We start from the raw sequence: 25,434 nt of genomic DNA on the forward strand, positions 1-25,434 counted from the left end.
GGGGGTGGGGCTTAGAGGAGGTGTAACTTTCAAAAGTTGCTAGCTCTCCAACATTGCAGATGTAGCTTTAAACCACAATCTTAAAAAGTGGTCAGTCAGCACCCCTAGTGGTCCCTTAGGTAACCGGTTTGGAGTTTATAATCTTGTTTCCGTATACCTGACTTACTTATTTGGGGATGAGCATCGACCATCAACGACACTGTTCTGGATTGCCTGCTGGATCCCTGACCTGTTGGTTCTGCATCTAGATCTCAGCTTCAGTGGACCGTCTCCACGTGTTACAAGGCTGGCCTGTCTACCTTTGCCCCTCCTGGTGCAGGTCAGGGACTGGTGTGTGGTGTTAGATGCTGGCTTCCTGAGGGTTAGTCCAATCCAAACTCATTTCCTGTTTGGCCACGGGTTCTTCTGTAAAACAACAGTGCAACTAAATCATTGTGGACAAAGATACGAGACTCAGGACATTGCTTCACTATAGGTGCAAAAAAAGTAGCTCATTTCCTCTTTTTAGAAGATGAAGACGAAAAGATAACCATGGGTGTGGGCTGAGACTGATATTGGTGAAGCGTCCAATAAATGTTGTAAAAATGGAAACTTTAAAATTGAACATTTTGAGAAATGACTAATTAAACTTTAGAAATAAATCAATATTAGCCGTAAGGTTTTAAATCTGCTAGTATGCACTGATTAAATTATTAAAGGAAGTAGTGAACTGGACTGTGTTGCACATCATGAATAAAAGCTGGCCAAAGTGGTCTGAAATTTCAGATAAGAAATGGTGCTCATTGGTTTTTATAAAATAGTGTCAGAATGCAGATGTGTGCAGGTTAGGGACACTGATGTTTCATGTTAGCATGACCAGATTTGCTAAAATTTCAGTAAATACTTGAAAGAGTCGAGTGGTGATTAATAATCTGCACCGACTAACATTACAACCCAAGTTTTAGAATAATATGTGATATTAAGGGGCAGTGGTTTTTAAAGGGCAAACTGAAAGGTTCATGGTTTAAATTCCCACATTGTCAATAGACCACTTGCATTATTCACTTCCACTGTGGGCCCTCGAGCTGTGAACACCCGAATGCCTCCTCAGGGATGAAAAAGAAAAATAATTTAATATGTATAAAGATAAAAATAATCAAGCATTTATATTAGAACCGTGAAATAATGGTTTAAACGTGTGATGTAATAGCCATAATTGAGTAAAAACAACAACCTGATGTATAAGATGTTGATTGTGATTGCACTGGAGACATATTTAGCTATGCTGTGAATGTCTAGGATTATTTAAACCTGCCGTCCCTCTCAAATGTTTAGACCTGTAGTGGACAGAAATATTGTATGTCATTGACCTGTATAATTGTAACTACAATATACACATTATATAAAATATTGCATATGTCAGTGCAGTGTGTTATTGTGATGTGTAGTCTGAATGTTTTCATCACAGATACCTGTTGTGTTATTGCCTTCACACTGTCAATAAAGTTAGTTATTTTCAAATCAAAATGGCCCTCATTTATTCAACAAACGTACAGCAGAAAACCGTGCATCTGACTATTTCCACGCAAGCGTCAGCAATTATTTAACCGGAAGCTACAATCAGATCTCATTTAAGTCTGTGTTCATGCTTGCAAAAGTGATTGTGTGGATTTGCGGCGGTGCATCCGTCTGAAAATATTTGTGAAACAAACAGCTGTCATAAGCAGTCACACATTCAGAACAGATTAAAAGCGATTATCACTCTTTAAAAGCAAGGAAGTTATGTGTGCGTGTGTGTGAGTGTGGAGTGAATTTCTCCCCAGGTGTCTGTTCCACCTGAAACTGTTTTTAACAGCTTTCACATAGCCCGTGTGTGCATCCATTATTTTGGACTTATTTGGTGTTGCAAAACGTTCATTTTAGTTTTATTTCGACCGGACAGCACATTCATGTTTACCCAGAAATGAAACCTATTCAGCTTTTGACCTCAGTGTGAGGGGGTGCTAGCGCACCAATTTATTCATCTACAACCTCTAATAATCAGTTGAAGAAGGCCCTCCTCCAGTCCACAAAAGGTCAGTGTTGCAGTGTCTGTTCCACTTGAAACCTTTTTAACAGTTTCCACATGGCCCCAAGGTGTGCATCCATTATTTTGGACTTATATGGTGTTGCAAAACATTTATTTTTCAAAGAACTTCCGGGTCTGTTTTTTCTCACACATTGGGCGTGAGACCACTGATTGTATGTGAGACACACGCAAATTTGAAATAATAATATGCAGATATCTAAAAATAATCTATGGCAAAATTATGTTTTGTTTTTTCTAATGGGTGTGAGTCAGTGACGTGCCGTGAGCACTAGGGTTGGGTAGGCAGGGCGTTGCAAATCAAGACCACCAATGTTGACACCAATGACAATTTTATATGTTTCGGCTGGCAAGTGTTAATTTAACAAAATCAAGATCGTAAAACACCATGAAAGAATCTTAAACAATTATTCAATAGTAGCCTCCATACTCTCCCTACAAGATATATCTCATGACATGGCAGCGCATCTGTTGTTTGTGTTGGAAACACAGAAACATGAAGAAAATGACAACAACAACAACAACAACAACAACTCAGAACATCCTCAGTGAGGCGCATCCACAAAGCCAATCCTTCCTTTTGTTCCATTCACTCTGAAAATACCAACAATTTTCTGACCTTACCTTTGCTGAAGCTCTGGTAACTCAGGTGTTGGTCTCCCATCTTTTAAAAGCTGTAATTTTTCCTCAAAAGAAAGTTTCTTTATCGTCTAGCGCTGTCATCCTGCCTGTAGTGTTATCCCGCTTCTCGTTAGAAAACGTAGCAGCGGCCACTGTGGCTATGCTGTATCGATTCACTAATGCACCGTAAACGTACGTATAGCATTTAGCATAGCACGGTTACGTCAAAAGGCAGCGTAGTGATCTGCCTTTTCACGTAAATGGTTTTCCTATTGAGGAACTTACTGCGCATGCTCAAACACATCCATAGACTGATATGAGGGCCAGAGGCAGAGCAGCAGTGAGTCTTCGGGAGAGGGTGTGGGCGTCACCGTAATGCAGCGCAGTGAGTGAGTGACTTGTGCAGCATCTCTGCCGTACCAGGAGATAGCGGTGTTGAGTCATTTGGGCTATGAAATGCACAAAATGCTGACACTTTCAAACTTATAGGTAGTGTAGGCTATCAGAAATTGAAAAATAAGTTATAATTATATTATAATTAAAACAAATAATCAAAATCAATATTTCATTCATTTCAATTCTCCCTTGGGTAGGCACTGCTTACCCTGCCTACCCTGACTGCACGTCACTGGTGTGACATGGTAATAATTTCTGCACTGTGGTTGGTCAGTTTACTCACTCTCCACTTGAAACTGGGGATGCAACGATACCACTGTTTTCCAAACTGATACAATACCAATACTTCGATCTGGATACTTGCGATCCCGATATTTCTAATGTACTCTCACACACACACACACGCACGCACGCACGCGCGCGCACACACACACACACACACACACACACACACACACACACACACACACACACACACACACGCACACACACAAAATGCGTGACAAATTCAACCCCTAAATAGCAGAATAAAATGGATCACACAGCCTGTTCAAGGAAACAGGGAGAAATGTGTGTGGGTTCATTCTCTTTGGTTTTTAGCGCTTTATCACCCATTAGCAATAAAAACCCTGCCCTATGCTCCTTTAACTGTCCCCCAAAATCAGTGTAGATTTTGCAGCGCAGTCCAGTTGGAGGACAGCACGGTACACTGTGAGCTATTTGCAATCTGCATTTGCCTCCCTGAGATGTTAGACACAATACTAGTGTTCACCTGCATGTACAGGTTTATGCCAAGTCAGAAAGACGCATGCAGCAGCACACAGAGCTCAGCGTTATTATGCTCTGTGCCCAACCAAGGCGCACAGTGCACATTACTGATGTGTACAGTGCTTCTGTTTGTCCTTGTGAGATGGCTGAATTTTTTTTTTATGAGGCTGGGCCACCTTTGAGCATCTTATTTAGCTGGATCAAATTTCCTCATTATTCAGGGCCGTAGTTCACAAGAATTACCCTGCATGAGTGAAGAGATGGAGATAGATAAATAGGGGTGATAGAGCATCTTTTTTGTTGTCACATATGTAGAGCTACATTAAATTAGTTCTCTGCATTCAACCCATCACAGAGGAACAGTGAGCAGCCACAGTTTAGCACCCAGGGAACAGTTAAGGTTAAAGCTGCAGTATGTACATTATTATTTTTTGCATCATTTGGTCAAAAATCTATAATCATATTTGAGCAAATTATAATCCAAAGTCTTCTGAGTGGACATTAAATCTCACCTCCTTCTCCTGGCTCTGTAAATGAGCTTCAGAAATACAGGAGTGTGTCGCTGGACTTCAGCCAATCAGAGATCTTTCTACCAACAAAGCATTCCATGAGCTGTTTTGGGCATTACTATTGGCTGCTCGTCAAAAGTCTATGTGTGCTCACGCTCTTAGAGAGAAAATCCAATGGCAGATGTTCCAGCAGAAGTCTCCATAGCGGCTTTTGGCACAGTGATTACAGGCAAGGCAAGAGGAAGAAAAGGAAGACCGAGGTGGAGAAGCAACAGTTTAAAGGACAAATGTGTTTGGGAGGAACAAACTCCGCCGGGGTTCCTCTGACTTGGTATGTGCAACGAACTGCGCACAATCCGCTTTCAGTGTGGAGTGTCTGTCTGCTCTGATAAGCTGGACTTGCTGCAGTATGGCTGCTTGTGTGTGAGGAAGAGCAGTCAGCCTCTAGTTACTGTCCTTACAACAGCGAGTTATTCATGCTTTCATGTCTCTAAGACATCAGAAAACTCTCCAAGAACACAAGATAAAGTCCCAACATTTGTCACTAGTCTCTATGAAAAAACAGTCGCAAACAATTCCACAGTGTGTGCGATCGCGCAAGTGCTCACAAGAAGACCAGTGAGTTTCGTTCAGGAAGGGATAGGGAGCATGTAGCGTCTCATGATTCTACATACTGCAGCTCTAAGGGACTTGCTCAACATCCCACAGTGATGGCCCAGGTGAGATTCAAACCAGTGACCCTTTGATTACAAGCCTGCCTTCGTAACGGCTAGACCACCACAGCCCAGACGCAACCTCTATGTTTCAAATTTGTGAATTTAATTGTATAAATCAGTGAGGCCAGACATATTTCTGTCCAGATTCAGCTTAATTCAACAGTGTTTGTGGACAGTGTGAGGAGACAATGAGCTTGAGCTGATCTAATGCTATAAGAGCTGCTGTGAGAATGTCTTCAGTTGGTCACAAATACCTGTCATAACAGTTTAATCCTGTTGATCCAACCCTCTACACCGCATTGTACTGATAATCCTTGAGAGGCACACCCTTATGTGCTTTACTCTCACTTTGTTAAGATAAAATACACTGTAAAAACTTAACTGCAGTTGTTTTTTTTTAATTTATAGAAATCAATTCAATTTTATTTATATGGCTCACAATAAAACAAGTAATCTCAAGGCACTCATCACAAAATATAAAGTTATGTTTTCATTTGAACACCCCCCCAAAAAACTTCCATTAGTTTTTCAGCCCTTCATTTGGAACGCCCTACAATAGACTGGAGATAGGCTAGAGCAGAAACCCTTGTGACTCTGAAAAGGAAGGTTAGAAGATTAATATATGAATGAATTATTCTGCAATTCAGTTTCAAGCACACATTGTGTCACAATTTTTTATATCATCATAAGAAAACTTTTGTTTTTCTATCTTTCAGGCCTTTAGTTTATGTATCAATATATAATGATATTTTTACACTGCCCAGGTGTGACATGGGTTACCTTGAAAGACTGTTTGAGAGCTGCCTGAAGTAGTAACAATACTTTGTTAGGTTCAAGTTAAACTGAGAAAGACACTAATGTCACAGTTCCAGCGAGATTCATTTTGTCATCTTATTGAATAATATGTTAAGTTGAGCTTTTGTTTATTCAGACAAGGTTTTTCAGGAAATGTTTCTACTGTCAACCGCCAGTCTTCTGCCAGGGTTCTGCTGATCGCTTTTGATGGTTCCTTTGATGTTTCACTTGACTTCCATGTAATAGTTCCATGAGGAACAAACGTCAGGAGATTAAAAAAATCCTAAAAAACTTATATGAATAAACAAAACCTCTACTAATCATACTATTCAATAAAAAGAAAAAATGAATCTCGCTCACACGTAAGTCAAGTGAAACTTCAAAGGAACTATCAAAGGCAATCAGCAGAACTCCTCCGAGGAAGACTTGCAGCTGACAGTCGAAACATGTCAAGAGATAAAAAGATTCCTGAAAAACCTTGTCTGAACAAACAAAACCTCAACACACTAATGTCATTGATGAACATAAAATGACATACAGCATGTTCTTTCATATTGTTGTTTCAAACTCTCCCTACTCAGAACTCACATTACTCCAGTTCCTCACATCTGTTCTTAAAACAGTTCCATCGTGTGTGGGATGTCTATCCTGGCCTCGGTTGATGGACATCAAGGTAAGGCCACCTGTCACCATAGACCAATAGCTCCTCCCACTCACACTGTGTCCATCAGCATGAGATTGCTGATCAGACACTGGCCTGCTTTTCCATTGGCCCCAGGATTCTAATAGGATCCCAACAACTCTGATGGGGGATTATGGTTCCAAACTCTGAACATCAGCCACTCTCAGTGTCCTCCAGCCATGGGTACAACGCTTTAGGGGGCGCCGCACACATTCAGAGGGTCAAGATCAAAGGAGAACCCCACGTAAGGAGGAAGAAGTCAGAGGTTACAGCTTGAAGGAAAGATTGCTGTGGTGAGGCCAAACTATGGAAACTAGTCATTTCTGAAGAAACACTAAAAGAGGTTTCAATTTTTTTCGTCAATAATTAATCATTATTTATGTCTACTGTGCAGTGCATTATATGTGCTCCTTTTTTTGAAGAAGTTACCTTTCAAGTAAAAGCTTTTGGATTAATCCTCTGAGGTCGACTACAATCATCTGAAGGATCTTATCTGATTATCTCTAATAACTCACCCGGAGCCAAAGGAATGTGACGATCACTAACCCAGCAGCCAGGGTTGGGGTCATTGATTTTTAGTTACAATTATCGCTTCATTATAATTGCAATTGTAATTTTAAACTTCTGTTGATGTTGTAATCGCAATGCAATTGTAATTGAGTTTAGATAATTGACTTTGTAATTGTAATTGTCATAAAAATTCAAGAAAAATTGTTAATTATAATTTAACGTTAAACTGGGGAACCATGAGTTCTATGTACAGTTCTACACATGTGTAGTGAACAATTATTAACATATATGTTTCAGATCAAGCTTTTCTACATTTAGGGATATACTGACACAAAAAAGACTCAGATGCCCACACCACAAATAATAAAAGCTATATTTTCATTGATTAGGAAGCTTAACAAAGTAACCAATAGATGAGAAACAAATGTGATGATAGATGTTTGTTATCAGTGTATTTTACAGCTGATTTCGGTCCCGTTATCATAAGAGATGCTAACAGAAAGCGAACACAAGATGAAGGTTACATTTTATTAGGTTTTTTTATTTTAGGCTCAGTAATTGGGATTCATTGTAATTGAACTTAAGTAAATGAGTATGTAATTGTAATTGAACTTAAGTAATTGAGTATGTAATTGTAATTTACTTTCTGAAGATGAAAAATAATTGTAATTTGATAGTAATTAGAAAAAAAATGCTTGTCAACGTAATCTTAATTGAGTTGTAATTGAACATGGACAATTGAATACGTAATTGTAATTAAAAAATGTAATAGACTCCAACCAACCCAGCAGCACTATCTGTACAACACTAAACCCATTATTTGATGTGTTGGCTTTCTCTCTTTTCTTGCAGCTGGCCACCTCTGGATAGATTGTAAAAAATCCCCTCACCCTTCTTATATCCTGATGTGTTGACCTTTACTTCCTTGTCGTAGTGAACCATGCTGCTGAAGCTAAAGTTCAACCAGCAGAGGCGGGTGCGCCTTGCCCAGGGTCTGTGGCTCCTGTCCTGGACTGCAGTCATGTGTGGGGCCTTCGTCTTTTGTCTGGGGGTTTATCTGAAGATGGAGCTCTTTCGCAGGGCTGAGGTATACAGCAAGAAACTCACACATGCATGCGCACACAAACACACACCACAGAAGTGAGTTGTTGCACATTCATTTTTTCAGTGCAAGTCATTTAAACATGTTTAATCCATGAGAATGAACCAAACACACACAAAATTTAAAGGAGCATAGCGCATAATTTGTGAAAAAATAAACATTCATTTTAAGTCTTTTATGCCAATGGATGATGAAGCGTTCTAAACCAAAGAGAACAAGCTCACACACATTTCTCCCTATATCCATTTTGTTCTGCAATTCCGGGGCCGAAATTCCTTCGCAGTTCTGCAGACGTGACGTCAAATGACACTAATGCGCTTTCTCGACAGCTTGGAGAGGCATCCACTCTGCTGGAAATAAAGAAGAAAAAGAAAAAGAAGACAGCGTGGCTTGGTGAACCAAACGACTGTTTGGTTCCACGGGTGCATGCAGAGGCATGTGCACAGGTCTTGTAGTAAACAGTCACATCAACGGCGAGTAAATACATAACCGTGTCACAGTTGGAGTGCGGATTGAGCTGCATCTTCTCGTCCGAGTCCAACCCAACAATGAAAACCTCATTTTTTCCTCATACAAATGACATATTTACATTTGTTTTAGTGGTAAGCACTGCTTTTAATAACAAACGACTAATAATGTCAACGTCAGATCAGCACATGGGTAACAAGCGAACCTCAAACACAAACGAGCGCAGTGGGAGAGAGACAGTGGATCTGTCTGTTTCATTAATGGATGGTTTCAAAACTGTCCTCCTCTGCTCCATGCTCCTGCCTGCAGCGCTGATCCTGCTCTCACTTCAGCAGCTGCAGCAGAAAAGGAAGAACGCTGCACGCAAAGGACTATACTGTATGTGACTGAACACGACCACCAGTTTTAAATATCTGTCCGAACCCGAACCGTCGAGTACCGTCGGGTCCTGTTGGGCTTTGGTTGGGTATCTATTCTCTAGTCACAGTATCAGCTGCTGTGCTAAAGAGTTAATGTACGCTCTGTGCCAGCTTCGCTGATGGCTGCAGTTACACTAACGGCCGTCGTGTCACTATGGAGTCTTATTCCTTAATCTTGCCCTATGCTCCTGCAAGTGAAAACGCACACAATCATGAATGCTAACTAACTAAACAAGAAACGCTATGTTAAACCTCAAACTGTTTGTTTATACAGTTAGTGCTTGTAGTGAAGTCATGACATTTGCTCGGGTGCATTCCTGATCTTTGGAGTAGAGTTGCTCACAGATTTGAATTGACATTCAGAGGGAGCTGCAGGCTGTGAACAGACGCCATCAAATATTTGCTGATCTAGAATGAGATAATGTCTTTTCTTTTATGCTCGTCGAGGGGCATCTTTGGAGGTTACGGAGATGTCTGCTGGAACCGTTAGCAAGATAGGTTTTCAATTCAATCTCAAATGATATAAACTGATGTTAATCACAGTTAGAACTATATTTTGCATAACTACATACGCTGTTGTGTAATTCTCATCATTTATGTTCTGTTTCATTATGAACAGTACGAGAAGCAATTCCACTTTGCAGCAGGATCATTCTTTCCCATAATCTGAGACCATTAGCTGAACAGATATTACACATTAGGAGATAATGACACTGCTAAAGTCTGAACTGAAGTATTTAAAGGCATTTTCAAAACAACGAAAGAGCTTCAATGGATTCTTGAAGCTGACAGGATGTGGAAAATACCTCAGTTCATAATCAACACCTGCTATAAAAGAGGCAATGAACTTAATTCATCATTATGTCCCCATGTAGTCATTGCAACCAGATGATTAGCGGTTAATTGAATCTTTCACCTGCCAAGGTCATTTTGAAGCAGATGATGGTATGAATGTAGGATTATTAGGTGATAAAGAGGAGATAGAAAACACAGAGTGACCTTATCTCTTATCTTCCACCTTTTGTCCCTGAGGTGATGGATGACTCTGACATCCATGCAGTGCCCAACATCCTGATGATGGTGGGCCTGGCATCCATCGGCACCAACTGGATCGCCAGTCGAATATGCCAGGACTCTTTGGACGAAAGCCGCTTTCCTCGCTGGAGAGTCTTCATGCTAGCCTGGTTTGCTGTAGCTACACTGCTCTGTGTTCTACTGGTGGCTGTGGTGATGCTCAGCTACGCCCTGCAGGGACGCCTGGAGGAGTCCTTAAAGGTGATGATTGGTCTGTGGGTGAAACAATAAGTCATAGTGGAACAGGAGTCACCAACACGGTGCCCGCATGGACCATGTGAGGGGCCCTCAGGGGCTCTAGTCACCAATGAGCTCCGTCTAAAATCTGATTTACTTTCCAGGATTCAAACTCACAAAGATCTATACATATGACAGATGTAGTCAGTACTTAGTAGAGTTAAATACTGCTGATAAAGCAGGGTTCCTACAGCTTTAGTCAAACTAAATGAAAGACTTTTTCAGACTTTTTATTGCCTTTTGAAATTAAATTTCACAGTAAACATAATTGGGGGAAAAATGTCACATCAATTAAATAGAGTGAGGGTAATTTCTTTCTACTGTCTAGTGCGGACGTGCAACTGGCGGCAATGTAAACACACAAAAATACGCAAAAGTACAGTAAAATACACAAAAAAACAGAGTAAAATAATCAAAATCAAATAGAGCGAGAAATCTATAAAACAACATCAAAAATTAAAAACCATTAAGAAAAATCTTGTTGGAAAGGCAGCTTTTGTTAAATTTACATTTTCCCATGTTGTTTGTACATAAAAAAAAACAAACAAAACAGAATGTTACCATTTATTTTGAAATGTGAGACTAATTACAATCATAAAATCATACTTATTGTGTGTTAAAATTTAAGACCTTTTGAAACGTTGATTTAAGACATTTTAATGACAATTTAGGCCCTATTTTTAGATTCATGAATGTAATGCCTTTTAAGACTTTTAAGGATCCACAGGATCCCTGTAAAGTTGTAGTATTAGATTAACCATCTGTAAATGTTCATTTTCACTGAAACATTGTGACAAATGTTTTTCTGGTGTATAATCAGTGGTATGTTATATATAATATGATACAATACGATATACTGTATATAAGATATATTTCTAAAAATGCAAGGTGGATTTTCTACAGGAATTGATGAATATGAAAATTAAACAATTGCATAAACTAGACAATTTCCTTGGGGCGATTGAAGCAGCATTTGATTCTAAGCTTGTGTGTGTGCGTGTGTGTGTGTGGGTGGGTGTGTGTGTGTGGATATGTGTGACACGTCATATCAAGAGCCTGTATGACTGTGCCACGACTTCAGATGAATCATTCGTGCTCAATAGTAACAGGAACGGTGTAACATGATGAATACATGCAGGAGAAGGGCGAGACGGATGGGGGCGTGGCCAGGACGTGTCATGAAAGCATGAAAGCGGACCAAAAGGCAGGGATTGGTCAGAGTTTTTACAGCCTCTACAGAGGTCTGATTCTTTTGGTTCCTTTTTCTGAAAACATAATGTATTGACTAATCTCAGGATGGACGGAACATTTCACTCAGTGTAACAAAAAGTGTTTCTGAACAGGATTACTTTTATTTAGAAAACGGATGACTTTTTTCATTATGTAACATTTGGAAAACTAGAGATTAATGAAAAATGTGGAGTTTAATGCTCTCTTCTATAGTTTTATACAGTTTGATTTATTGAGATTAAAGGTCCAGTATTAGGCTATTTTTCATCAATCTCCAATTGTTCTAAGAACCCCAACAACATAGTATTTGAGGTTTATTTTCACAAACTCCCCTGTTTTCTGGAGTCTTTGCCCTCTAAAAAGTCAATTTCAGACTGCTCCTAAAAACAGGCTGTTTTTGGGCTTTCATGCATATGCATGAGTAGGTGATAAACACTCAGCATGTGTGTTTATCACTGAAGCAACAGTAAATCATGAACAGTCACTTCCCTCTCCTCACCTCTTTCTAACCACAGGATCGGTCCATCTAAGATGATAGTCCATTGTTTTGTCCAACCGCTGCATCGCATTGAGTCACAAACACGTCAGATCGTCCCATAAAGGTGATACAAGGTGGTATAACGGATACTAAAAGTGGAACTGATAGTGAGTGCTCTTCGGTTTATCTAGATACTGGTTATCTATAAACTGAATGTAAATATATTAACTGTGATATTAATTGTAATATCAACATGCCTTCGCTATGTTTGTTTTACCTGTGAGGTAGTTGAGAGGGAGGAGCTCACATTCTTATAGGGTAGGAGGAGCCAGGATTGTCAGGAGGAGGAGTTTTCACCTTATGATTCGTAAGGCGAGAAAAATCCAACTTGTCTGTTTGGAGCTCAATTTTTTTTATAAAATGTGGAATAGCGAAGGTTGTGTTGAAACCCCCCTTCACTGACACAGATGCTTTGCCCACAAAGGGTTTCGGCAGGACTTAAAACCTCCACTGAGAGACTGTGATGTCATTTTGAAAACAAACCTGCTCACCTCATATGACACGTACGGACATCATCTATTTGACAATGTAAGCATTCAGCATTCTGTCTGGCTTTTGCCCTGGAAAATGTAATGAGCCTAGTTTTTCTTCCAACCCGTCTTGTCTTTAGAAAAACTGGTTGGAAGATGCAGCTTTGATAAAAGTGAACACACAACACTTCCCAATCAATAACCTTCTTCACTTCTTTTCTTCTAGGTGGGCCTCAGGAATGGTATCCGCTTCTACAAGGACACTGATGTGCCCGGACGCTGCTTTCAAAAAGAGACCATAGACCGCCTGCAGATGGAGTTCCGCTGCTGTGGAAACAACAATTTCAAAGACTGGTTCGAGGTCCAGTGGGTCAGCAACAGATATCTGGATTTCACCTCCAAAGACGTTAAAGAGTGAGTGAAATATTAATAGGGAAAGCCAGAAAATATACTTAAGGAGGGAGAAAGACATTGGAGCAGTGGGAGAAATAATAGATGAGAAGAACCTGGAGGTGTGTGTGTGGGTGACAGAATTGTAGACTTCACTTCCACAAAGGTCAAATGAAATATTACATAGAAAGGAAACAAAGAAGGCGAGTGACTGATGAGAAGGGCAGAGAGAGAGAGAGTATTAAAAATAGATCTGGCCTTTACTCTGGGAAAGCAACATAAATGGATTGAAAGGTTGTCATTTGAGTTGGACAAAACAAGTTGGTTAAAGATGAAGTGAATGAAGAGCAATCATTAAAGAGAAGGGGTTTGGCATTATGACACCCAGCAGAGGTGATGTGGCCTGAAGTCTCCTTCTTTGTCTCATCTTGACCCATTTCCCTGCTTTCCGTGCAGTCGTGTTCGCAGTAATGTGGATGGCCGCTACCTGTTGGACGGAGTTCCTTTCAGCTGCTGTAACCCCGCCTCCCCTCGGCCATGCCTGCAGAACCAGCTGACAGATAACAGCGCCCACTTCAATTACGACTACCAAACAGAGGAGCTCAACCTGTACAGCCGTGGCTGCAGAGAGGCTCTGATTAACTACTATATGGAACTCATGAATTCAACTGGGCCCGGTGTGCTCTCAGTCATACTAATACAGGTCAGTCACTGAAACACCATGTGGTAACACTTTACTTAATGTTTTATACCCAAGGCTGTCATTAAGTGTCTTTCGCTAAATTATGACACCTTTGGAGCTATTTTTGTGGTGGAATCCAGTGGGGTTGCGTTAGGGTTAGGGTTAGGTAGGGATAGACATGTTCAAAGACACAGGCTACAGAAACCCCATCCACCTCCATATAACAGATTTGTAAGGCTGACGTACGGACAACCTCCAATGCTAATGGTACGGTTACTGAAGTACACGTACGTAGCGTTTTTGGGTTAGGGTTACGTTATAACCCAATATCACAACAATTTTTAGGGTTTGGGTTAGGTTTAGGGTAAAGTTTAGTCTTAGTCGTTCGACCTAAACTGGCCAATGACTGACTTATCACGTGACCTACACTGGCCAAATAGGGGTGCTGAGTATGGATAGAATGTCGTTATATTTGATACAACCGTACAGATAGAAACTGCCTTTTAAAATAGTAAAATCACAATTAAAACCAGGAATTAAAGGGACAAAGTGAAAAAACCTCCAATAAAACAGGTCCAGGACTTAATAAAAGAAGAAAGGGTCTGCAGCTTCCTGTGAGGAAAAATCCAGTAAAAAAAAAAAAAAAATGGATATAAAAGATAAAGTGCTTATATTGAGATGTTCAGGAGGGGGTTGGGGAAGAGTAGGGTTTGGGGGTATCTGGGGAGGGGTTAGTTGTGGGGAAGGGAATGTTAGGGTTAGGGTCAACCCCCGATGCTAACTCGGCAAAAAGAAATGAACTAAGCAGTGCTTTTACATGACCTACTGTTCCTTACTTAGACTTGCCAATGTTTTGTTTTATGAATGTTACAGAATTTTGACAATAAGCCACAAAATTGGCCTTACATTAACTTTCTATTGTACACAAATCAGGAGAAATTGCATCAACTTAAATGTGTTTAGGATTGTGGGAGCACACATTCTTAAAGTCTACTCCACGCGGCTCATGTTATGGTTCATTGCCAGAGGATGTAGTTCTAACAGCAGGCCTCAGGAAATGAAACAACAAGGATGGCACATTGTTTTTTGCTAACTCTACAAAGTGGATCTGTGAATGTGCTGGAGGGGCAGCAGCTGCTGACCTGTTACTGAAAACAATCATAGATATTACTTCAAAGCTAATCATTAAAAATCTATAATTAATATCCATTATCATGGACTTTAACCCACAAGCCACAACCTTATTGCTGAGAATAAGTGTTCGTCCCCCCTAACCCAGGGATGATGGAACATCATCTTCAGGGTAATGGAGAATCAGGGCTGTGCACATCTGTAATTGAGCATCACTTCTCTGCCCTGCAGCCAATCAGACAAGCCGTATCTTCACATGCAGCAGGAGGCTGAGCCAAACATTGTCTGCCTCTTAACCAGCAGTCTGGGCTGTTAGCCACAAACCTGCAGCCAAAAATACACATAAAATGACATGGATAAATGAATTAATGAGTATATAAATTAATAAATGATGTATATCATCACAAATTGCATTTTGGCATTACAACTTTATCATTGTCGTATTGACTATTTGGATTTTAATTGAACAATTCTTATTCAATGACTTTATAGTATGGTTTTTTTTTAATTGTTGTTTTAAATTATTATAATTATTTTAAAGTTGTAGGTATAAAACTAGCTTGAATTTAAATATGACCACAAAAACACTGTCTATGTGAAGTTGTTGTGATCCCCGTTGGACACTGAAGGGATTTTTGAAAAATATGAGTAAAATTAAACAAAATTAAATATGGGGTAAAAAAAATTACTCTTACACTGAAGAAAGACACGTGGAGCAAGATGAGGAAATGATTTAACATCATGGAGAGCAGAAGAAGTAGTCAAAATGTGGAGAAATAAAAAATAAAACCTAGTAACTAGACTTTGGATGATGTTTAAATGGCCAAACTTTTACTGGGAAAAGTCAGTGCAGAATAATGCAGAATATAACTGTCTTATAATGTCTTATAAAGTCTATATAGTAGATAATGACTAGAATGGGAATTATTCACTTTTACTCTGAATGAACTGCATTTATTAAAAAAACTAATAATGATAATGTAACTCTGTAACACAGGATTTGCAGCTTTTTTCTTAATCAAAAGTAAACAAGTTTAGCTAAAAAAAAAAAGGGTTTTCCAAGACAAAAAGTTGAAAATTTAAATATGTTATTATTAATAGGTATTTGATGAAAAGATTTTAAAAAAAGTACTTATTTTTGTTTGTGGTTAGTCTGCCTTATTATACCACTGCTCTATTATCACTACTCTGGTCTTCATAATTGGACATAATTACTCAAAATCAATGCAAAACATTGAATTAATTACAGAAACCACAACAACAACATTACTATTAACAACGCTGATGAATCATGTTAGAAACCACTTTAATGGTGGTTGGGCTTTACATAATCTAAAATTACTGTATTTATATTTTCAATCCAAATACACTGCTACTGTCATCTCTGAACCTGTAAACATACTACTGTACTGACACACACAGTACAATTTCACTTTAACTATTTCTAATAAAACATTAGGTCTAATACTCTGTTTATACCCTTCATCAGTTTGGTTTCCTTCTTCATATTCTAGGAACAGTTATTTGTTCATATTGACATACATAATAAACATGTCTTACAGTAATACTGTCCTTTGTGTTCAGTGAGCATACTACCTACATACTACTATTAATACTTAATTATATAATAATAATCAAAACATTTATTATTATTATTATTATCAGTAATACTGGTAGTATAGCAGCAGTTACAGTAGTTTAATTCCTGATATATGGTACCTACAGCATATGATGAGGTAAAAGACAGTCTATAACAATCTAAGCCTATACAAACATACATTAGTTTTCTATTTATATGCCTCACTACATAATTATGACAAGAAAACTGATTAATTTGCACAAAGTCAGTCCAAAACATTTTGCTGACAGTTTGCTGGTATTTATACAGAACACATTTTGTGAAATGCTTTTGCACCTTCATCCCAGTTTGTTCTTATGCATTTGTATGATGCATTCTTAGTTGATTTGAATTCTGTTCACAAATGTTAAACTGTGTGCTTTATAATCAATAAAATCACAGATTACCTGATTTTTCACAGCAAAAAAACACTGACTTTCAGCAGCAAAATGCACCACAGATTATCTAAATGTTATAATTCACTAATATGGTGGCTTAACTGCTTTCGCCCAATGCACTTTTCTACACAAAGAGGTGTAAAGAGTATTGATATATCCTATTAATTCAAGTACAAGTGAGTCATACATAAATTACTCATGTACAAGTAAAAAGTAGCTCAATTAAATGGTACTCAAAGTAAAAGTCACTAGTTACTTTCACCCCCACCCCCATGTTTATTTTTGGTAATAAATCATGCTACGGTTCCCTAAACATCTCATGTATAAACTTAGAAAGGAAGAGACCAAATCTTGCACGATTGGAACTTAATTTGTTTTCCACAAAGGCATCTGTAATAAATAAAAGCAGCCAAGAGTGGCAAGATAAATTGACAAAAAAGAGGAAACAGGTGGTATGTAATGACAAAAGGGTAGCTTAAATGAGCAAAATGTGACAAACATTAGTGAAAAAGGGCAAAAATGTGCAACAAAAAGAGGTGGAAAAGGAAACAAATGGTATTTATTGTGCAAAAGGTAGCTTGTTTGGATGAAAAGTGGAAACAAATGGTTAAATAATTGGCAAAAATGATATAAAAGTGTAAAAAAAAAAATGGAAAAAAGGGTATTTATTGGCAAAAGGAAACTAAATCTGAAAAAACAAAACAGGGCAAAAATAGGACAAAGGAAGTTGCAAAATGGCCAAAGAAAAAGGTAAAAAGAAAAAACTTTACGCCTTTTAAGGTTTTCTGGGGGAATAATAACTAAAATTAAGATATAAAGAGCCACATGTTGAGTATCACTGACTTAATAACATCTTTATCATATTTTTAGTAAATACATTTATTAGTAAATTGGGAGTTGACGGTTACCCTACGCTTAGAACACCCTCACTTCTAAAATCGCTGCTTCACCATAACCTGTTACTTTCACCTCTGCTTTCCAGTTTAAGGATATAATGGTGGTTATATCTGTCATATCTGGTGTTTATTAATAAGTGATGCATCTTAATTAATGACAGGAAGTTGGTTTCCCTGATGATGTAGATAATATAACCACTCTGTGTAAACACAGATTTCAGATTTACTGTTTGTTTTCTGACCAGATGTCTGTGATTATGAGCCTGAGGTTCCTGCAAACATCTGTGGAGGGAGCCATGGCACTGGAGGACCCTGAGGCCGAGAGTGAAGGATTCCTCTTGGAGAAAGGAGTGAAGGAAACCTTTGAGGATGTCAAAGTGAAGGTTCTAACCATGCTGAAGGCTGCACAGATCAACCCAGAAGCTGCCGCAGCAGCTGAGGAGTCCTGTGGTGGTGCAGATGCAGAGAACGGTGGTGAGAAGACCCCAGTCAAGACCTCCACACCTGCCAGCTAGAGGGAACCATCAGTTGAATATGACACAGCTACAGCTCCCGGACATAACGCCGACACAGGGCAACACGTAGGGGATTTATCTGGAGTCCTGCAAATGTTCCCTCTGTGGAGGAGCTCATCAGCATGTAAACATCTGGGAATCTTTCCTCCAGATGTGTAGAGCTGCCTGCTGCATATAGGAGTGAGCACACTCAATGTAATATGTAATGTTGTTTCAATCTGTGAATAACTGTATGCCAAGTTCCATCATTGATAGGCTGTATAACTCACCTCACTGATGTAGCGTTTCAACTAAAGTGAAACATAATGTATAGGAAATATTTTACAGTGGCGAAGTTATTCATTAAAAGTAGGCATTTTTAATTTGCTTTGTAGTGTTGGCTTTTTTTTTTTTTTTTTGTACATGAATTACAATAAAGGCGTGTTTGAACTGACACTGGGTTATATGAGTACAGCAAGAAAAGATGGATTAAGTGTGTGTGTGTGTGTGTGTGTGTGACAAAGCTGTCATCGTATCTATTCTGACAGCTCTGAAACAATCTGATAATCCCAGTTTAATTAATCCCAGAGCTGCTGAAGCGGCAGTATCAGCACTCAGCCTGGTGACACTTTTACAGCTCACTGACATACAACACACTCAAACACCTTTCTGTATTTGTAGAGAATGTATGGTGAAAACATGCCTGTTGTCTAACCTGATTTAATGGCTCAGTGCTAAAATAAAACACTTTATCAAGCAATTTTATTTTGCTATATATGTTGCATATTCAAACTATTACACATTGTTGGTCATTTCCCTAATGCTGGTGTCTGATACTGTTGCATATACTGTATATACACATGTGAGCGTGACCACTTGGTGGAATGTCATATATTCACTAATAAAGTGACGTCATTCCTGATTAAAGATCATATCTGAGATAACTGTTTACCACTAGAGGGCAGGAATGCACAGGGTTCATTTGACATCACTTGGAATGTGAAAAGTGTGATCTGACATTCTGTCCGTACACAGAGCCCCTGTTTGGCCAGTTTATGTCACGTGATTGGTCATTGGTCAGTTTTGGTCATGTGACTAGGACTAAACCTAACCCTAACCCCTAAAAATCGTTGTGATATTGGGTTATAACATAACCCTAAATCTAATCCTAATCCGCTACTGTATGTACTTGTACATCAGTAACTGTACCATTAGCACCAGGGGTTGTCCGTACAAATAGACACTTTGAAAAAGTGAGTTTAACACATCTGCCCTCAACGTTATGTTAGCATTTAAACCTGTAATGCTCCATGGAAGCATTTGTGTGTGTGTGTGTGTGTGTGTTGACGGTGACATGTGAGGGGTGTGTTTAAACATTGTGGTTTTGCAATGAAACAAAGTGTCAGAAAGAGGAAGCTGCAGACACAAAGACAGAGCCAGAGAGAAACTAAACTCCTTCACATGAATGATGTGTGACTGGTTCCACGTGTAAACCTGGTCCCAGGCTGTCAGCAGCTCAGAGATGGAGACCCACCTGAAGGAGACCATGGAGGACTTCATGGAGAGTGCTTTGGTTCAATGGGTACGTGATGTCATTTCTCCTTCTCACACACAGAGAGCAGAGATGAGGCCTGGGTCACACCTGCAGCAAAGCCCTCGTTATTCCTGACAGAATTACTGATAATATCCGCTTTGTGTTCCTCCATATACACACTTAAATTAGGAGCTGAATAAACAGTAAAAAAAACAAAAGCTGTTGTGAAGAGAAAAGCAGACTTCACTTCTCCTTTTCTGCTGCTTCCTTCTCTTCATGACCATCTCTTACCTCCTGTGTTACTTCCTGTACTGTTTGTGACTTATAATAACACATGGTTACCTACAATGTGTTCAAAACACTGCCGTGGCATCACTAAACTCAGCAGAAGGACATGCTGCACTCACTGTCCATTGGACTTCATGCCTATCTCTGCTAAACCCAGTACAGCCTCGGATTAGAACCCACAACCAGGGTTCGGATCAATTATAATTGTAATTGCATAATTAATAATTAATTACAATTATTGCATAATTAATAATTAATTACAATTATAGCATAATTATAATTGAAATTGCATAATTAATAATTAATTATAATTATAGCATAATTACAATTGAAATTCTCATTTAAAAAATGTCTTTCAGTTGTAATCATAATTTAATTGTAATTGAGTTCAGATAATTGACTTTGTAATTGGAATTCTACGGAATTTCACAAAAATTCTACAAAAACTGTTGATTAAAATTGTATTAAACGCAATCCTGGGGAATCATGTTACAGTTCTATGCCTTACACATATGTATTTAACAATTAATCAAATGTGTGTCATATTAACTTTTCCCACTACCTGTCAGTTCTCTTCAGGATCAACTTACCATTAAAACAAATAATAATCAAGGGGTATACTGACAGAAAAAAGGCTCAGACGCCCACAACAGGAAAATTAATACTAATATTTTAATTGATTAGGAAGCCTAACAAGGTAACCAAGAGATGAGAACCAAATTATATGATATATCATATTATTTTGTGTATATTACAGATATTTTACAGTCAAAACTGACCCGTTTTCATAAGAGATGCTAACAGAAAGCTAACACAAGGGGAAGGTTACAATTTTGGGGTTTATTTATTTCAGGCACAGTAAGTGTGAGTAATTGTATTGACCTGCAGTGTGAACATAGTCATGGACTAGTTTAAGGTTCTCCTTACAAAGATCCATCCAAAACGTGTCCTAGTTAGTTTCGTCATTAGGACTTTCAGCTTTAAAGTTATCACTTTCACGTTTTTATTCATTCTCCCCTCTGAGGTCAAACATTTGGACGCTTGTGTTGTTTTGATTGTCTGTGTGTGTGTGGACTGCTGGCCTTTGCTCCCTGAGTGATTAATTATTATAAAATCCATATTAATAACTTTGGTTTGCTCAAAACAAGATCTGTCTGTTTCTCAGAAACACCGTTCATAATGCACTCTATCTCTGTAGTGCTAGTAATACCTCACAGTCTCATCTAACATGAGTCAATGTCAAGTACAAGCTTTTTTCTTTATGTATTATATGGATATACATAAATATTCCTGTACAATCAAATTATTTTTGCAAGCTTAATACAAATGCTAACCTATAAAGTGAAAAAAGCAGAAAATGTGATTATTAAGTAGAGGATTATATAACTTTTTTTTATTTATTGCAATTGACTGCCAAAAATAAAAACATGGTAGTTTAAAGAAAAATACATAGTGAATATTTCTATTCCCTATTGTTAACTCTTTCACATGTAAACCACTATCAGCTTACGTAATTCACTAAAAAAGTTCACAGTATTCATCCATTTTGGTTTACAAACAGATCAATGTTTTTTGTTATTTAGTTTTTCGGAAAATAGGCAACATTGGATTGTGCTGCAGGCCGGATTTGACCTTTGGTTTGATATGCCTGATATAAAATATACAATTTAAAAAAAAAAAAAAAACATTATATATACACATATTTTGATTTCAGGGTCATGGCAACTGTATTGATATGTGTAGGAATAAGTCAGCTTTCTCTTTTTAATAATTTAGACAACACAAAACACGAAACGAAAAACTGGCATCAGTGCTCTATATTAAACATCCATCAGTATGAAAAAGCATTTTAAAAGGAATGAATATAGATATAAACATTTGTATGTTGATTGAAACTACTGATTAAAGTCGTCAGATAAAACAAACAATAAATAAATAAATAAATAAAAGCTGAGCAGACCGAGGAGTTAAAAAAGATAAACTATTTGAATACATAAAAGTTTCTGATAATTATGTATTATTTTAATAAACTCTAAAATATGCATAACAATTAAACCATATCAGTTTTATTAGAGGTAAACCGGAGTAGACGAGCTGTAGATCTGTGGATGGAGGTAAATGCAGGTGAGTTGCAGTAGTTTTCACTGCTCTCTGTGGATGCTTCAGCTGCTCCAGAGGATTTCAGAGGCACAGCTGTAAAAGTTACTTTGTGTTTTTGGTGATACCAAACTTCCCACACCTCTTTGAAAAAAAAACAACTGTTATAGCCACTGATGAGCCTTTTTGATCTGCTGTGGAAAGTTTAAGTATTTATGGCATCATTTCTAACATCTTGTGTTTTTTTTATCACCATCTTAGGTTACACTTAACTTAAAGTTTTATACATAAAGCTGACATTGTGCTGTCATTATCTGTCATTAGCATGAATAAGGTGTCATGAAGGCTGTCATTAAGTGTCCTTCACTAAATTATGACAACTTTGGAGCTATGTTGGCATTTTTTGGGTTGGGTGGAAGGATCTAGTAGGGTTAGATAGGATAGGGTAGGGTTATGGCATACCTGTCAAGTATCCCGTTTTGGTCGAGAAACTCCCGTATTTTACCCGTCTTTCCCGCCATCTTCCCGTATTATTATTTTTGCGTATATTTCTGTATTTTGATGGAATAATAATTCAAAGATGTATAACTAAACTGAACAGTGTCACTAGCCTCGCGAGAACTTCCACCTGAAATGGCCTGAGTGACAGCTCTCACGAGATTAGTGCCGACAGCGGCAACAAACCCGGAAACAGCTCAGAAAAGAGATGATGGATGAAGACGTTCCGATGAAAAAACTGGTGTAAATACCTTGTAAAATGTGACAGAGTTTATCTTCATAAAGACCATCAGGATGTGACACAGTTACACGTTCTGTTAGATTAATAACTGAGATTTTAACGTTTACCACAGAGGAAGGAACCACGTAAGTCACCATGAAAAATCAGCCAATCACAAGCTCCACAAATATACACTGTTTATAAAGTGTTAAATAATGTAAAGTCTGTAATAAATGTGTCTAATAAGTCATTAGTGAATACCAGAGAACCACATGAGTGAGTATGAGAAATTATAATAAAATATATAATGAAAATAAAACGTTAATGTCTAACTTAAAGACAATGTGAAATTAACAGTAAATATGCAATGTGTTGACTTGTATATAAATTGTAAGTATATTAAATAAACACATGTGCTTCATATACACATTTGTTTTTATTTAGACTGTTTTATAATTCAGTTATTAGGGCTGGGCGATATATCGAGATTCAAGATGTATCGAGTTTTCTATTTTGGCGACATAGAAAACTATAATATTTCATATATATACAGTATATATAATAGCTTATTATGTATCAAAATACTAGTTTTAGGAGTCGCTGCTTTTACTTCTCAGAACAACATGTAAAGCTCAGTTAGATGATTAATGAGTGTCACATATTGATCAGATGTTTGTTAATAAATGTCCCTGTGTAGCATTTAGCATCAGCAAATTTAACCCATAATTGTCTTTCTGGTCAGACTTTATTTAATAAAATTATCTAGATTTATATCATATATCAACATTTTGAGAAAATATATTAATATATGAGTTTTGGTCCATATCACCAGCCCTAGTAGGAATGTTCACAGCATTTCAATGTTAATCAAGGTCAACCAACCAGATTCTAATCACATAATTGTATGTAGTAAGTGGTAGATAAGTGAGTATTTTAGATTTATTGTACATCTATATTAAAATATAAGGGATACTGGAGCTTGGTTGGGCAGGTGGGACGGCTGGTAGTGGGCGCCATAAATTATTTTCAAATCCCAAACTTCACTGGTATGGGTTATGGTTAAGGTTAAGGTAAGGGGTTAGGGTTAAGGGTTAGGGTTTTAAACGACACTTATTGACAGCCTTCATGTCATAATAATGACAGCGTAATGTCAGCCTTTATGTATAAAACTCCAAGTAAAGTGTTACCCCATCTTATCCTATGAGAAAAATCATGCTGATATCTGGTAATAAAAGTGCCAATCAAGGCTTAGTTTGTCCGTAATATTTAATTAACTATTATAATTTTCACTTCCGCCCAGCATCTGGGTTTGCTGAAATCCCAGTGACATCAGTGGAGGAACTCTCATTACACAAGTAACATGTAGGAAGCACACAAAAGTTTGATTTCTGGAGAAGTACACTTTGAAAATGTTACCTTTCATGCTCAGAGTCGCAGCATGAGTTGCAGATAGACATTCTGTTTGAAGGATTCATTCAGCCTCATTGATTTAACCCAATGTGAGTGACAAAGAAGTAGTCAGGAATAGGCTTTACACAATCAGGATTTATTGGCCGATACGATCATATGAGTAGGGTTGGGTACCAAATTCAGGTTCAGTAAACATGGTTGATAACCAGCAATCGAAAGTATGGCTCCGCTTTTAAAAATGAGACGCAGACCAAGCACTTGCAAATAGAATCCATCCAATTTCAGACCCACTTGTTCCTTTTTTCAGGGTTGTGGGGGTCTGCCGGTGCCTATCTCCAGCTCTCAATGGGCATTGGGCGGGGGTACAGCCTGGACAGGGCGACGGATGCAGCACAGGGAGAACATGCAAACTCCTCACAGAAAGGACCCAAGTGTCCAATCCAGGGCTTGAATCTTAGCTATTATATCTTGGCTTTATGAGTATGTAGGTCTCAGCAAAGCTCTGCTAGGCCCTGTGAAAAGGATGACGGAAACACTTTGAGTCATCGTGTCAAAGATCACACTTTAACAGGATGCATACAGCTGGCTCATCGGTGTCGTGCACAAGGGCAATGGTGCAGGTCTGGTATACACTGAGAGACCTTTAACCCTCCCATAATAAATGAAACAAGAGCCTATAACTGTTTCCTAACAGTGCTGAAAGCAGATGAGAATAAACCTCATTTTTAGTGTGTTACGTTAAGGCTTTGTTTATTCTGACAAGGTTTTTTTAATCTCCTGACATGTTTCCACTGTCAACTGCCAGTCTTCCTTTGATGCTTTTATTCAGACAAGGTTTTGAAACCTGAAAAACATTGTCTGAATAAACAAACAATTAAAGCTGATTTCTGAGAGGACGTCTCAATGTCCCGCCCTCAACAGCTTCACTTCCTCCCACTGCCTACCAATCTACCAGAAGCCACGCCTCTACTTTTCTGCACATGCATTGGGTCACATTAATATAGGTCTATGGGTCAAGTAAGAGCCAAAATCATATTTACCTGTTTGCTGTTGTGACGCATGGCCTTGTTTCAGTGCATAGTTTCAAATTCACTTTGATTGACAGTCTCAAAAACAGGAAGTCAAAGCCTATTGGCTGGGCGCACTCTGCGATTGTTTCCATTTGTATAGGGGTCTTT

The 25,434-nt window shown here is 38.3% G+C and overlaps 2 protein-coding genes across 3 annotated transcripts in view; both read left to right on the forward strand.

Annotated features, from left to right (window-relative positions):
* The first annotated feature begins 6,518 nt into the window (after nt 1-6,518).
* rom1b (retinal outer segment membrane protein 1b) lies at nt 6,519-18,230 on the forward strand. The gene is made up of 7 exons (XM_028460394.1): nt 6,519-6,543; nt 6,649-6,845; nt 7,997-8,149; nt 10,084-10,326; nt 12,827-13,014; nt 13,447-13,693; nt 17,961-18,230. The coding sequence occupies exons 3-7, from the start codon at nt 8,003-8,005 to the stop codon at nt 18,228-18,230; spliced, it is 1,095 nt and encodes a 364-aa protein (XP_028316195.1). The 5' UTR covers nt 6,519-6,543; nt 6,649-6,845; nt 7,997-8,002.
* A 1,399-nt stretch (nt 18,231-19,629) lies between these two features.
* The window catches only part of ccdc88b (coiled-coil domain containing 88B), a 119,079-nt gene continuing 113,274 nt past the window's right edge, over nt 19,630-25,434 (forward strand). Inside the window, exon 1 of one of the 2 annotated variants that reach the window (XM_028458722.1) lies at nt 19,630-19,791. In XM_028458722.1, the coding sequence (XP_028314523.1) occupies nt 19,732-19,791 (60 nt within the window). In that variant the 5' untranslated portion in view covers nt 19,630-19,731. The remainder of the gene's footprint in view (nt 19,792-25,434) is intronic. The other variant, XM_028458723.1, reaches the window with a different exon arrangement.

The sequence above is a fragment of the Gouania willdenowi genome, chromosome 10 (assembly GCF_900634775.1).
Source record: "Gouania willdenowi chromosome 10, fGouWil2.1, whole genome shotgun sequence".
NCBI classification, from domain to species: Eukaryota; Metazoa; Chordata; class Actinopteri; order Blenniiformes; family Gobiesocidae; genus Gouania; species Gouania willdenowi.